The sequence below is a fragment of the Empidonax traillii genome, unplaced genomic scaffold, assembly GCF_003031625.1.
Source record: "Empidonax traillii isolate 1590-97213 ecotype Southwest subspecies unplaced genomic scaffold, ASM303162v1 scaffold126:size1624879, whole genome shotgun sequence".
Classification (NCBI taxonomy): Eukaryota; Metazoa; Chordata; class Aves; order Passeriformes; family Tyrannidae; genus Empidonax; species Empidonax traillii.
The window spans coordinates 438,329-452,188 of record NW_020955319.1 but is presented as its reverse complement, the minus strand read 5'-3'; the positions used below and the strand labels follow the sequence as shown (position 1 = coordinate 452,188).

Genomic DNA, 13,860 nt, shown 5'->3' with positions numbered 1-13,860 from the left:
GTTCTTCTTTTAATAGGGGTCAGTTTTGAGTGGAAACTAATTCTTCCTGAGAAGTCTAGTTTTCTGTCTTACGCTCTCTCAGATTCAAGCTTCCCCCTCCCACGCTGTGTGCCAGGAGGACACCTGGGAGGAATGTCTCCTGACCCAGGGCACCCCACTGGCATCAGGCTCCCTTACCCCTCAGCTCATGCACATGCACATCCGGTTTTCCTTGGAATTGCTGGCTATACCAGGACAAAATCCATGGGCTCACATTATGAGACCATTTGTGCAAGTGACTTCAAAATTAATTAACTAAAATCTGGGGGAATCAAGCAATTAAGGAAAAGAAGAGCCTGAGCAGCAATTCTAAGGTCAGAATCTTATTCGGGTGCTTAATATAGCAAGAATTTGGGGTCAGTCCCTAAAAGACAGGACCCCCTGGGGAACTTAGGTCTATATTTCTTGTCAGGTTTGGAGAGGGAAATGGGGCTTGAATCCAGCCTTTCAGGCAGGGCTGATGTACTAGATGGACTGAGTCTGAGAGACACTTCTCCAGATTGTGTCCCGGGCCAAAAGACATGCTGCAGCTTAGGAGTTATTTTTCTTTTAGTTTGTTTTTTTTCTTTTTAATGGAGAAAGCAGTTCAAACTGCACCTGGCAAAATGACTGACTTCAAAAGCATGTTTTTCCTTGTTATATAGACACTCACAAAACAGCATTGTGTGGTTAAAAAGGCGCATTTGTGATAGTTTCTTTTTCAGTGCCAAAATATATAAGCAGTATTGTTTGAAGGGAAATAAGAATTTTTTTACTGTATTGTTATTACTGTTGAACAAATATATTGTTTTTAAATGTTAGATTTTGAAGACTTTTGTATTGTAAACTGTTTTGTGACACGGTGCTTTTTCATACTGGAATTACTTATTGCACCTAAATATGAATTATTGTTTTCTTATATAAATATGTAACATTGAACAATCTTGAGGAAAACCAATGTACGGTGGATACTGACAGTTCAAACAAATTGACCTACTGAAATCCCCTAAATGTTCTTTCCTACTAATAAACATTCTGCTGCAGCTAGCTATGGTGTGCCACGTGCTGTTACTGCCTTCACGCTGGAGCCTTAAAGCCTCACATAGCCCTATGGTCTGCTGAGAAAACCTCAGAGAAGCCTTTGCCTGCTGTCTTCACAGCTCCTGTCCCACTCACTGCCATGGGCAAAGGGTCAGCAGCTGTGAAAGCCAATTTGGAGGGCTTAGGCAGGGCTTAAGCTGTGCATGGGCACTGTGCCGGCACGTTGCAGCCGGCTGGGCTCTCCACTGCTAACACAGTCTTTCCTCCAGCAGCTAAAGCCAGCAGCTGGGCACAGAGTGGGATAGCACAGAGTGGATTACAAAAGCAAAGGAAGGACAGCACAAGGCTGAGAGCTCTGGTCCTCTGGAGCTGGAAAGACCAGCTTAGCTGACTGACAGCAACTTTCCCTGCCACAGATAAATCCCTCTCCAGGTTTAGGGTGGGTTTTTCTCCCCTAAGGACTAGCACACTATCAGGGGGGCAGGACGTGGCAAGGGAGCACGGGCTGGCAGGGTGGTTGCTGTAGTTAGTTGCTCTGAGATGTGGCTCATGAGAGAGCAGAGCTTGTCACAGCAGGGACTCCTGCCAGCCTCAGACAGGCTCTGGAGGGGGCTGGCTCATGCTCCTGTGCATGCTCCTTAAACTCCACAAACTTTTACCTAGGCTAATTTTGGAGATGGGATTAGCACCAGAGTGCTAAAAGTAATTTAAAGCCCATGGGAAGGTAACAGAAACCAGTGCCTATTTCCTCTTGAGATTTAAAAAAAAAAAAAAAAAAAAAAAGCCTATTTGTAGAACTGCCCGTTAATATAAACTTGAGACAGGCTGGAGCCTGGAAGGAGCATCAATTACAGCGTCCAGGAACCCCCTGTCCTCAGTGCAACTTCAGCTTTATTGCATGAACTTCCAGTGTGACAAACTCCCTGTGACATACACTCTCCTCACTCTCCCATTAGGGCCCTAATACAATTTAGCATAAAAAGGCAGGGGTGTATAAAGGTGTTTATTTGCACAGGGATGCTAAAATCCTCCACTCTACCACCTTTGCTGGCCCGTGCATCTCACTGTGCAAAGCCCAAAGCTTCTGCCCCAGCACAGAGCCTGGCTCCCAGTGATGGCCACCGCCGGGCACTGGAGCACCCTGCACCCCCACAGTCCGGGACTGGACCTCCGACTGCCTCAGCGAGGAGGGAATCTGAGACCCTGTGTCTCATCAGCTTGTTAGCCCTGGATCTGGTCCCATCTGAGAAACAGTGCACTCCAGAACCTATCACTGTTTTCGGCAGCTCCAACTGAGCCAAGAAATAGGAAAGGTGCCAAAACCCACAGATTTGCTGCTGCAGTGAGTCCCGTAAAGTTTCAATCAGGAGCTAGAGGAGGGGTGTTTTGCTCCCCAATCCTAGGAGAGGGTCACTTCATCCGAAAGACCTCGAGTCACCTTGCTAACCCCTGGCTCATCCATGCCAGAAACAGTCAGGCCTTTGAGCATGCAGTGGGTGCAGCAGTTCCTGTCAGCTGACACTCCTCCATGGCCTCGCAGATGCACTACTGTCAACCACTCAGCTTCAAAGCATTCACATTTTAAGAGCCACTCAGTAAAATTACTTCCTATAAAACATATTTAAACATCTACCACAGGCATTGTCCAGGAAACATGATTACCCTGAAGAGCTCGATGGTAGCTGGTCCTGGCTCACCCTGAGCCATACAGAGCACTGAACTCCTCCACCCCACTGTAAGACAGGGCTGCCCTGCTACTGCCTGGGGAGCTTTCCTTTGCTGAGGCAAACGCTTTCCCAAGCAATGTCCCACTTACTTAGATGTTCTCACCTCCTGGATTCTTGTTTGAAAAGCCAAAGTCAACTGGTGAAGAATGAAATGGTTGATGAAAATGTTTTACTGTAAGATGCATGGCCAGGTATGCTTCAGTGCTTTGGGCACCCAGGGCACAGCAGGAGCAGATGCGGGTAAGGAACTCATTCCAGGCGCCTTGGAGCCACAAAGATGATAGTACCAGTGCTTCCAGCCAGGTTCCCAGGACAGTCCAAGTCGTCACAGAATCACGGAACAGTTAGGGTTGGAAGGGGCCTCTGTAATTCATCTGGTCCAACCCCTCTGCTGAAGCAGGATAAGTGAGCATTCATTGTCCAGGACTGTGTCAAGGCAGCTTTTAAATATCTCCAGGAATAGAGACTCCACAACCTCTCTGGGCAACCTATTCAAGTGCTTGGTTACACTTACAGTAAAAAAAGTGTTTCCTGACTTCAGAGGCAACCTCCTGTGTTTCAGTATGTGTTCACTGCCTCTGGTCCTGTCACTGGGCACCACTGAGAAAAGCCTGACTCCATCCTCTCTGCACTTCACTTCAGGTATTTGTACATACTGATACTATCTCTCCTGAACAGATGTAGTAATACACACCACAGCAACAGAAATATTATCTCATACATAGGAATATTTATTTTTCCTTCTTAAAAATGTACAAAAAATAAAATAACTGTATTTACAGTTTATCAAACCCCTCTCCCAGTTGCAACACTATTAAGTTACATCAGCTATATTCTTAATATAAAAGCACACTATTTATACATAAAGTTTCCTTGTTTGCCAGTAAGACGGCTTGTCACAATCTTTGGCACAAACATTCTTGTTTGTATCTTGTCTCAATAGGAAATGGAAGAGCATATAAACATTTAATAAGCTTTACATTTTAAAACTCCTAAGATACTCCTTTCCAGTTCCATTTCAATCAATATACAGCATCTCGGACAGCTAGAGAGTTTAAATTTTACTAATTGTTCGAATTAATTTACAACATTTAAACAATCCATAGAATGAAAGAGGAATATATATAGGAAAGACATTTGATCTCTGAATTCCTTTGACCAAAAACTTCATGAGAGAGGACACAGAGGAAGAAAACATTCTTTTCTTCACAGTTTACATTCAGTGGTAAAAATCCTCCAAAATGTCTTGATGAGGATATCACTGTACGTCCACAAAGCTTCACTGAAAGGATGCACTTTGTTTTGGGGGTATCAGCACCTGACTGTTAAAAAAACCTAAAACTTGACAATTTTAATGGGCTCTCATAATAAAACATCAAATGGACGGAAAAAGTACCAAATCTGTAGCAGGAACCAAAATTTTAACTTAGAAGACTGTTCTCCTTTTGTACATCTCTATCAGATCTTTCAAAACACAACATCTACAGACACTGCACGACTAACTCTTCACAGGGAAAATGCTCTCAGCAGCAAGCCCCACTTAAGCTGCACTAGTTAACATGCAAGACTGCTGTCTTGAAGAAGAAAAGGAAATGAGAATTTTGTTCCTTTAAATAAACAACCACAGCAGTGCCTCAAACAGACAACAGGAGGCAAGGCAGTAGCCTCAGGCAAGGCACTGAACAGTAGCCAAATCTTACTTCCATTTAAGTCATAGTACTTGGAAGATCCAGCAATAATCAACATTTGTCATTGTTTAAGGAAAGCAACATGTATATTTTAACAATATACATGCAAGTACTATGAGACATTTGAATCAAGCAGGGCACAAAGCAGGCCACTGCTCCAGAAGTTCGCAGTACTTGTACTGTCACTTTCCCATCACTCTGACAGGATGACTTAGACCAACAAGGTGAACTCTCAGAGCTTGTAACTTGCCACAACCAGCACCCAAGGTTTAGTGCTCCTCCAGCAGCTGATGCTATAAATACAACTGAAGGAGTGCAGGGTGATATACTCTTTGTAATGTCTTAGTGCTTGTGATGCACCTGCATCTAGAGCATAGAAACAAAGCCCTTGGACCCTGGCAGATTGAGATCGTCCTTACCTAGCTCTAGTTATTATTTTAAAAAATATTCTTACCACCAATCTACTTGTCTTCCTCAATGATACTAACTTCATTGAGACTGTAAGAAGGAACTAAAGGCAGGAGTATCAGTTTTCTACTATCAGGAATTCACACACTTTAGGATGTATTTAGAATTCACACACTTTAAGATGTATTTAGAATAGCTTTCAGTTAATCTTGGAAGCAACTTTCCTTCTCTGAACAGTGGCTCACTGAAAGCTCTAAAATGGCAATGGAAAGACAGCTCCTTGAGCCCTAGTATTTCTGGATATTGAGCTTCTCACTGATCCTACATTGCTCCTTGGTGCAGGATGCTGCAGCACCCAACAGATCCCAGCTCATCTCCACCCAGGTGTAAGACAAGAATGTCCCATTAACCTGAATGCTGATGCTGCCAGGAGAGCCTGTTCTTCTCTGTGAACCCTCACTGTCTGTTCTTTATGCAGCACATTCCAACCTGGGCCAGACCCAGGTGTCACAGGCATTCCCTGTAAGAGAGCATGGACAGCAGATTTGTTGGGGGCAGAACCATGACCCAACTCCTGCATACATTTACTCCTGTGCTTCACCTGCAGCTTCCTACCAGACATCATTACCAACTGAGAGATCCCACCTAACATCCTGAGGGTTCCAAACACCAACAGAGAAATACAAGAACTAACAGCACTGTTCACCAGTCTTGTGTGCTGGACCCCGTTTCTAATGCCACCTGTCAAAACTGTCCTCTTTTTCTTTAGGAAAAAAGTATCTGGGGTAACTCAGCATAGATTTTTATCTCGGTCTGAGCCAAGTAGAAACACACTGAACCATCATAAATCACCTGTATTCCCAGGATGTCTGCTCTTGACCAGAGTAGCAAGAGCATCTTTGCTGGAGTGCATTTCTATAAAAAGTTAAGAAAATTATTACAAAACTCTGCATCAGACGGCAAAAGAGTGCATAACAAAAGAAGAGGGCAGGAGGAAGACAGAATACACACTTTGCTTTACAGACATATGTGGATTCTGGGTATGTTAGCCCTGACACTAATGGCCTGAACCTTTTATAGTTTCTAGTCCCAGAGAAACTTTGACATGTATCCAACATTTCTATTGAGAGTAGAGACTTTAATGGGTGCTATTGCTAATGAAGTCAAGAAAGTGTGCTATAGCTAGCAGGAATAGTCATGCAAAAACTCGGCCAAATCAGACTGGTCAGCTATCCCTGCTGCTTTGCTTGCATAGCGATTAGCAAATAGCTCCACACAGCTCAAAACACTAGAGAGTGAGCCCTGTTAAACTAGGCAGTGTTTCTTTATGCCACTAACCACCTAATAAAAAAAGGTTGTGTGACTAAAGTAAAAAGGTTTCAGAAGGAAAAAAAATAAACTCTAAAGGCTGCATGTAAGAAAGGACTCACACTTCTGTCTGTCACAAAGGACTTATGTACAGTGCATAGAGAATAAAATGCAGCTGAAACTCACAGGACTGCACCCTGAGTGAGGAGGTCCCTACAAAAGCCAGAGGAGCTGGACAGGAGAGCGAGAGGTACTGGGTTTGGATGTGCTAGGGACGTTCAGGCCTTGAACCCCTTTCCTTGTGATCCTAGCCTGCACAACTTTATTTCTTCACAGAATTCATGAGATGGAGTGGAATTTGATGGGATAACCAACTTGGGTTCAGACCAGCCCTTGTGAGAGAGACATGTCTCCATGCCTCAGTTGAGCGATACTTGGTCTCCACTGGCAAAATTATTCCAGTTTTGATAAAGTATTTACACAAGCCCAGGTTTATACCTCACCCAACTGTCCTAAGAATCAAAACAGAATCATTAAACGGAGATACAAGAGCAAGTACCCTTAAGAGGAAGAGTTTGAAGTCCTGTTTCCTACAGTCTAGAGGAATGATTTAATGAGCAGGCTGCTGCAGAAAGCACCTTTCCCACCACAGGCTTGAGAAAAGGCTGCTTTGGGAGCCTCCCTTCTGTACCTCTAGGCACACCAGGCAGCAGACACATGGTGCCTCTTGGATTTGGTGACAGCTGGATGGGAGACAGGTATCTACAGCTGGGACTTGGGCACCTAAGGTGGGCTCCACTGTGCCAGAGCACTCAAGATGCTGTAGCACTGTTTGCTCTAATATTTTAATATGTAACTGTGTGAGCAAGGATGGAGTATATGAGTGCAGATTAAGTTATCAGCTTCTCAGTACACACCCTTAACAGATTGCAGCAATTTAGTCCTCTAGAAAAGATTCTGTTAAACCCTAAACCCAATACATACAAAGACATAGTGGCAGTAAACATGCCCACATACAGTAGTTAAAATATATTATTGCATATTATAAACATTATATACAAGGTTAAAATGGTTTCTTTACCATTTAATTACAAGTGACATTTTTAGCTGAATGCCTTACTTACAAGTCCTCATTGCTACGTGCTGAGAACTACCAGAGGTATTTGGCAAGACTATACACTATATAGAGATACGGATCAGTCTGAGCAAGTGAACTGTCAGCCACTTTCCCCATCTTTAGCACTGCAACAGCTTTGTAGCACTGACGGAGACAACTATTGGTAAAGTAATTTATACCAGATTTCTGAAACTAGACCAGCATGATTCCTTAACATGTTTTAGAATGAGCCTATCCACACTCAAGTATGGATTAAAATGCTGTGTTTCACATTTGCAGTGGGTCATCTGGTTACAAATCTGGGGGCTGGTAACTGCTTGTACACTAGAGAGTGGGGAACAATAAATAAGGGACCAGGTTAACGTGAGTGGCCTTGTGCTTAACAAACCCAAGTCTATTTGCAGTGGGTGCACATGTGCAGAATGGACAGTATTTTAAAAGCAGTTTTGTAACAGTTTCTCTGATCAACATCTGTTAAGTTCCTGGGAAATCTTCTGCTTTCCAAGAAGGATGAAATGCTGTGGTTCCTTACAAAAAGGCTCTGCCTGAGGCTAGATCTCTGTCAGTGTGATCTTGAAGCCTTCGACCATGCTCTCCATGTGCAGGATGAACGTGTCCTCGTTGGAGTAGTGCTCAATAATGTTGTCATCCATGTTTACCAGGATACTAGTGACAAAGGCAAAAATCAATGTTTTTACATACCGGGACACTGGAAGAGAAAGCCACGCACTCCGCCACATATGCTCGCTTCTCTACAACACATAAACAGACTCCAGTACATGCCAGTACAGAGTCACTAGTGGGAATCATCATCAAGATCTGCCCCATAGTCCCTTACAGTCTTTGGATTAGAGGCTACTCCTTGCCAAAGTAGCTGTGGTAAGAAACATGCCAGTGCTGAGATGCTAACACACTTCAGCTGCCTACAAGATGAGCTGAAGTACAGATTCCTGGCAGGCCAAGCTAGCTGGTGCTTCCCATGCCTGGTGTTGGCTCCCCCAGGGAGTGCTACTCCATGCTACTTCTCATATATGCCACTACACAGGGAAGTAGTGTAATTTGTACTTTGCACACAGCTCACAGACCCAGAACTCAGCTTGGATGTGAGAATATCGACAACAACTATTAGAAGTGTATATGAGTGTTTTCCTCGCTCTTTACCTTAAAGTGTTTCTTCTAACAATAACCTGGAAATGGTATTAGAAAGAAGCAAAACATGAGAAATTTCACCTGTCTTCTCAAAATAATAATAAGACACAATAATGCCCTAAGCTAGAGTTACAGCTCTCTAATGAAAATAAATGATTGGTTTAAAATTATATCACTACAATATTGTGGTTAAATAGAACTGAAAAAAAAAAGTAAAAGTGGAAAGATTTAGATGCATGGCAAGGAGCAGTAGCCTAGCTATTTTAAAAGCTCAGCTGTGATATTAATGTCTAAATTTACTCAGCCGAAGCCCCTGCAGCAAACATTGTCTGCCTGTCTTTCAGATTTGGACAGTGGCCTACATCTTTGTAAGACTGCAGGGAAACTCCACACTGCACTCACAGCAAAGGCAGCATCTCCCACACTGGCCCTCCATCATGTTAATAAGCATATTGTGGGCAAACTCCTTCTTCACAGTATATTTACAAACACTCCTCAGACATAGGCTGGAGGTCCATGTTTTCTCCTCTGCCCTCTCTTACCATCTCCATGGACATGAAGATTTCAAGTGCATGGGCACATCTACTCAAAGTGTTTATACTGCCCAGCATCATGAGGCCCTGAGCATAACTGGGATCTCTGAGTACTCCTAAAGGATCCTGCAATCGACCTTTAGTTAGTTAACTAACTTACCCCTTTTTGCTCTTCTTATAAAGTTTTGCAATCTTTTCAACTGGCAGCCCATATTTCTCAGAGATCTGAAAACAAAAAAAAATAAAAGAAATATCATTAAAGACTAATGAGAAATATAACTATCACCTCTTCCCTTACATAAGGCATTAAAATCTCTGCAAACTTTGTGAGGACAGCTATGCAGAAAAGTCACTCACAACCATACTATGGTTGCATATAAGGACGACTCGGGAAGGAATAACCCTGAACAGCTTGATCAAAACCCACAACTGTTTCCACCCAGAAACTTGAAGACCATAGTTTTTTTAGGATGTGAGTCATCCAAACTGCCCCAGCATCTCATACTGCTCTGCTAAAGGAGTCAACGCTCTTTCCAGCTTCAGATTCCACAACAGAATTTCAATCTGATCTTTCTGTTGTTTCTTAATCTGATTTTCTGGGCTCATGGAACCAAAGGCTTCTTCCACCAGGCAGAAGGCAGATGTATGACAACCCAGCAAGAACTGATGGATCAACAAAAACATGCGCATTTCTCTTTCTCAAAGATATTTCAAGATTTGTTAAGCTAACAGGACTCTCCATGGTGGTACTTTTGACTGAACAGTATCTTCAAGGTACTTTTTATTGTGGAAGGGCCATCAACATGCTACACAAGGGATTAAGAAGCTTCTGTATTGTTGGGGAGGTGACTCAGTCTAGTTACTACAGTGGCAAAATGAGAATGCTTTGGCTCACAAAACATCATCTGAGTGTACAGATAACGAGATGTTACAGAGAACTGTGTTAACAAGGAAAAAGGCTTTGTAAAATAAACCCCTTGCCAGCTGCCCAGATGATAAAAGCAGAAAATACAGGAAAACTTTAGAAAGAAGAACAACTTAGATGACAAATTACCAATGCCAACAAGTACTTCACTGGGATGGTTTGGCATTGCTTTGCAGCAATGTATTAGTAACTTTTTTGGATGTCCACTCTGCAGTGAGTCTGTGGTGTGCTCATGGAGATGGCGTGCCTGAGCTCTCCACCTAAGCCATGTTTTCTTTCCAAATTATGACTCTTTGAGGGAACAAGTATCACAGCTCACACTTTAGAAATGGATTATCCCAAAAAGCAAAGTAATTACAGAAAAATTACTTTTTTGTCAGTGATTAACATTTTGTGGTACTTTACTGCCAAGCAAAGTTTCCAGCTCTTCCCAGGTGAAATGAAGTTGCAGCTAAATAGCTGACTACTCATCCTTTGCGTTAGAGAATCGAAATGCACAATTAAAAATCCATTTAAAGACTGCCAAACATCAGTCACTGTAAAATCCTTTCTTTGTGTTTGCATTCAGACTTACATCAAGAAAAGGTGGTATTTTAGAGAAGTAAATTAAAGCAATTATCATGAAGTAGAAAATGGAAAGCAAGCAACGGACAAACTCAGCATCGAGGAAAGAATCAAACAGTCACAGGGTGAGCCCCAGGCACAACTCCCTTCCAGAGAGCCAAGATTCTCTGAGAAAATTAATTAGCCTGTACTTGCCTCCATCACCTATAATTGTATAACTGTCATCTAATCCACGATACAATTTTGTGATTAAAAAGTACAACATAACTCCAAGATCCGAAGAACCAATAAAACTTCTTTTACACTGCAAACACTCCCCTCTGATGGTGTTAGCGTACATCTGTGGCTAAGAGAAAGGGACTAACTGATAAGGTACACTAGACCCATCTACTCCCTAAGCTTTCCACCTAGCAGAGAACAAAGTTCAAACTAAATTTGAGTGGTATTTGCTACTTCAGTTTTACTTGCACCAGCATGTTTCATTGCCCTTTTGGACATGGTGTTGGAGATACTGACAGTAGTCCTGGTTCTGTGTTCTCACCTGCCTGGAGAGAGGCCTAATTCTGCATCAAGGCTGTGCAAGCTCCCATGCTGCACAGTCACACTGTCCCTGACGTGGGGAGTGGTCCACTTTGCACAATTATGAGAAGAAGAGCTTCACCCTACTTGTCTTGTATCTCACACAAGCATCCCCACTACTGAACTACAAAACAAATCTTTCCCACTCTGAGCTCCACGTAGCCTATGGAAAAGCTATGTAACCACATTACTCCTTCTTATCCTCTGGCTTTGCTTACCATGAATGGAGTGATTTTGTTGTACCCCTAAATTGACGCTTTCATATAAAGCAATAATAAAAATGGCTCTGTTTCATTAGATTGTTGAAAAAATCCTCTGTAACAGGCATCATAGAAAAACTGCCACCTGAAACTGCAGAAAATGTCACAAGTGTGTGAACATGAGGAAACTATTTATCTTCCTTTCTGGGTTGTTAACTCTGAAATCTAGTGATATTGTAAAGATCAGCACTTGAAGACGCTTTTCACTGACTCCAGGCAAATAAACAAGCAGGCAAAACATTCCTGTGCCAAGGAGGTTTAATAGCAGCTAATATACAGCATTCTGCACATTCCAGCATAAATCTTCCCTAGGATATTTGGGATATCTAACACTCATGCATTCCAAATGTTGCTCAAAGCAGTTTGGGACTCTGGGACATCGCTTCCTACATGAACTATGAGAGGCTGGGCTGAGAAAGCCTTGCCTGTCACACTGCCTATGACAGGTGTAGGATTTATATAACATGCAGGGATTAGTGAGCTTTGCGAAAGACTTCCAGCTGACTGAATAAGCACATTTCTCAGGAACCCCCAAGGATTTGACCAATTATACCAAAAAGCAAACTGTAGAAGCAAGGCTCAAAGTGGGGGTAAGGGAGAGCCTCTTCCTCACAGACTCAGAAAACAAGACTCCAGCACAAATGTGCTAAATCCTGCTGCAGAATCTGAGAAAGCAGAGCCAGCATCTGCTACGGTTTCTCACTTAACACCCTGTTCTCAGGGTGTTTGTTGCCAACGAAAGCAGAACACCACTACTGCCAACTTCCACACAAAACAGGATTTCTCACCTGACCCCAAGCATGTTACATTACATTTTAATGACATCTTTATTTGGACAAATATCTTTCCTTATCATGTCCGTTGCTCATTTGCCAAGCTTCTAGGCAGAGGATTCTTTCTTTCCCTTGGGATGCTCAGAGCAGTGTAACAGCCTTCAGACTGGAACTGAAAAAGATGTCTCTTTGGGCTGAGGTCCCTTGGCATGGCAAGTTTGCACAGTCTGATTGCACAAGTCCAGCAGAAATGCTCTCTGCTGGAGTCAGGAAGACAGAAAGGGCAACATCTGGGCTGGTTGAGGCACACAGGAAAACATGCTTGCCAACTTATTTCAATGAAAACAAATTTGAATTGAATATTGAAAATAGAAAATAGAACTGGTCTGGTCTGTTGCCCTACACTGGTTGGAATATCACATATAGAGACATGTACCTAATAAACTTCTGTCTAAGCTACCTTTACTGAACTCATCTGTTAGTTTTTAATTACAGAAAGACTGTGGGACATTTTTGGATTTCCCAAATTTGTCTACCTTCCCTAATTTGAATAAATATGTGATTCTGCACAAGTTATCCTGACTTTGGATCAGGCTGAAAGCAGGATTTAGAGGTGGTCAGTCACCACACATGTGATATTCTGTGATGGAAAACTGTTTTGCTATTTTCTGCTGATCAAGACTGACTAGTGAAAACCAAACACTTGCATCACTTCCTGAGATGTACTGTATTTCTGAAACTTGACACCTCTAGATATTTGCCAAAAGGAAGAAATCTGAGAAGGAATCAAGTATTCATTTGGAATGGGGATATATGTGAGAATAAAATAAACACAGGATCTGAGAAAACAATATCATTAATAACAGAAAATTAGGAGAAAGCCACAGACCAGGAATAGTGACTAACATAAGGAAAAAAAAATAAAATCCATAAACAGAGAAGAAGGCTATGATTCAGGATCACTGGAGCTCTCTTTCAGATCTGGAGCCCTGTACTGTTCAGAGGCTCAGTTTTTGAGTTCTTAGTACTGAGTTTCAGAATTGAGCATTGAGAATGTGCACAATTACAAAATGACATGATTTGCTGAAATGACTGTAGAGAGAGTATCTAAGAATATGCAGTTTGACAGCTCTCTGGCATTGGTTTATCCACAATATCCTACCAAAGAGAATTAAAATTTTCTGAATGTGTTTCTTCCAGTGAACTGGGACACTTTACAACAGATTAGATTTCCCTGGTGCCAAAACACGCCAATGAGTCAGCAGCTGTGCTGACTGAGGTACGCAGAAACCTTTCCTGCTTCTGCATCAGTTTTGTTTTTGTTACACAGTGGCTGGAGAACAGGCATGGAGAAGCACAGACTCCTGGAGATAAAATATTCATGCAAGCTTGAAAGGCTATAGAAGGATTATAACATACTTTTAACTTCCATACAAAGACAAGATGAAATCGTGTTACAGCTTACTATGAATCAGACTGCAGCCTCTTCAAGCAAAGCCTGGTTTTTGTTACACATGTGCTCTGCCTAACAACTGAGCTAACAAACAGTACTGGTAAAAGCAAGTTAGGACATCCTTAGCATGCTGTTGACTCTCCTCAGAGATACTCTGATCTGAAGAGGTGCTTTAAACAACTTCACTAACCCACAAATCTTCTTCTTCCTTCTGCTGGCCAAATATTGACCAAATTATTCAATCTTTACTGCATTAGAAATGTTTGGTACATGCAACAAGACACTGTGACAGTTTTAAGAGAGTATGAATATACACA

At 42.3% G+C, this 13,860-nt stretch overlaps 1 protein-coding gene across 2 annotated transcripts in view; it reads right to left on the bottom strand.

The window, feature by feature from the left end:
- Nucleotides 1-7,858: 7,858 nt before the first annotated feature.
- Nucleotides 7,859-13,860, bottom strand: part of GRHL2 (grainyhead like transcription factor 2) — a 62,134-nt gene continuing 56,132 nt past the window's right edge. For both annotated transcript variants that reach the window (XM_027883401.1, XM_027883402.1), the window contains 2 exons: nucleotides 9,150-9,214; nucleotides 7,859-7,973 (listed from right to left, as the gene is read on the bottom strand). In XM_027883401.1, coding sequence (XP_027739202.1) covers nucleotides 7,859-7,973; nucleotides 9,150-9,214 — 180 coding nt within the window. The remainder of the gene's footprint in view (nucleotides 7,974-9,149; nucleotides 9,215-13,860) is intronic.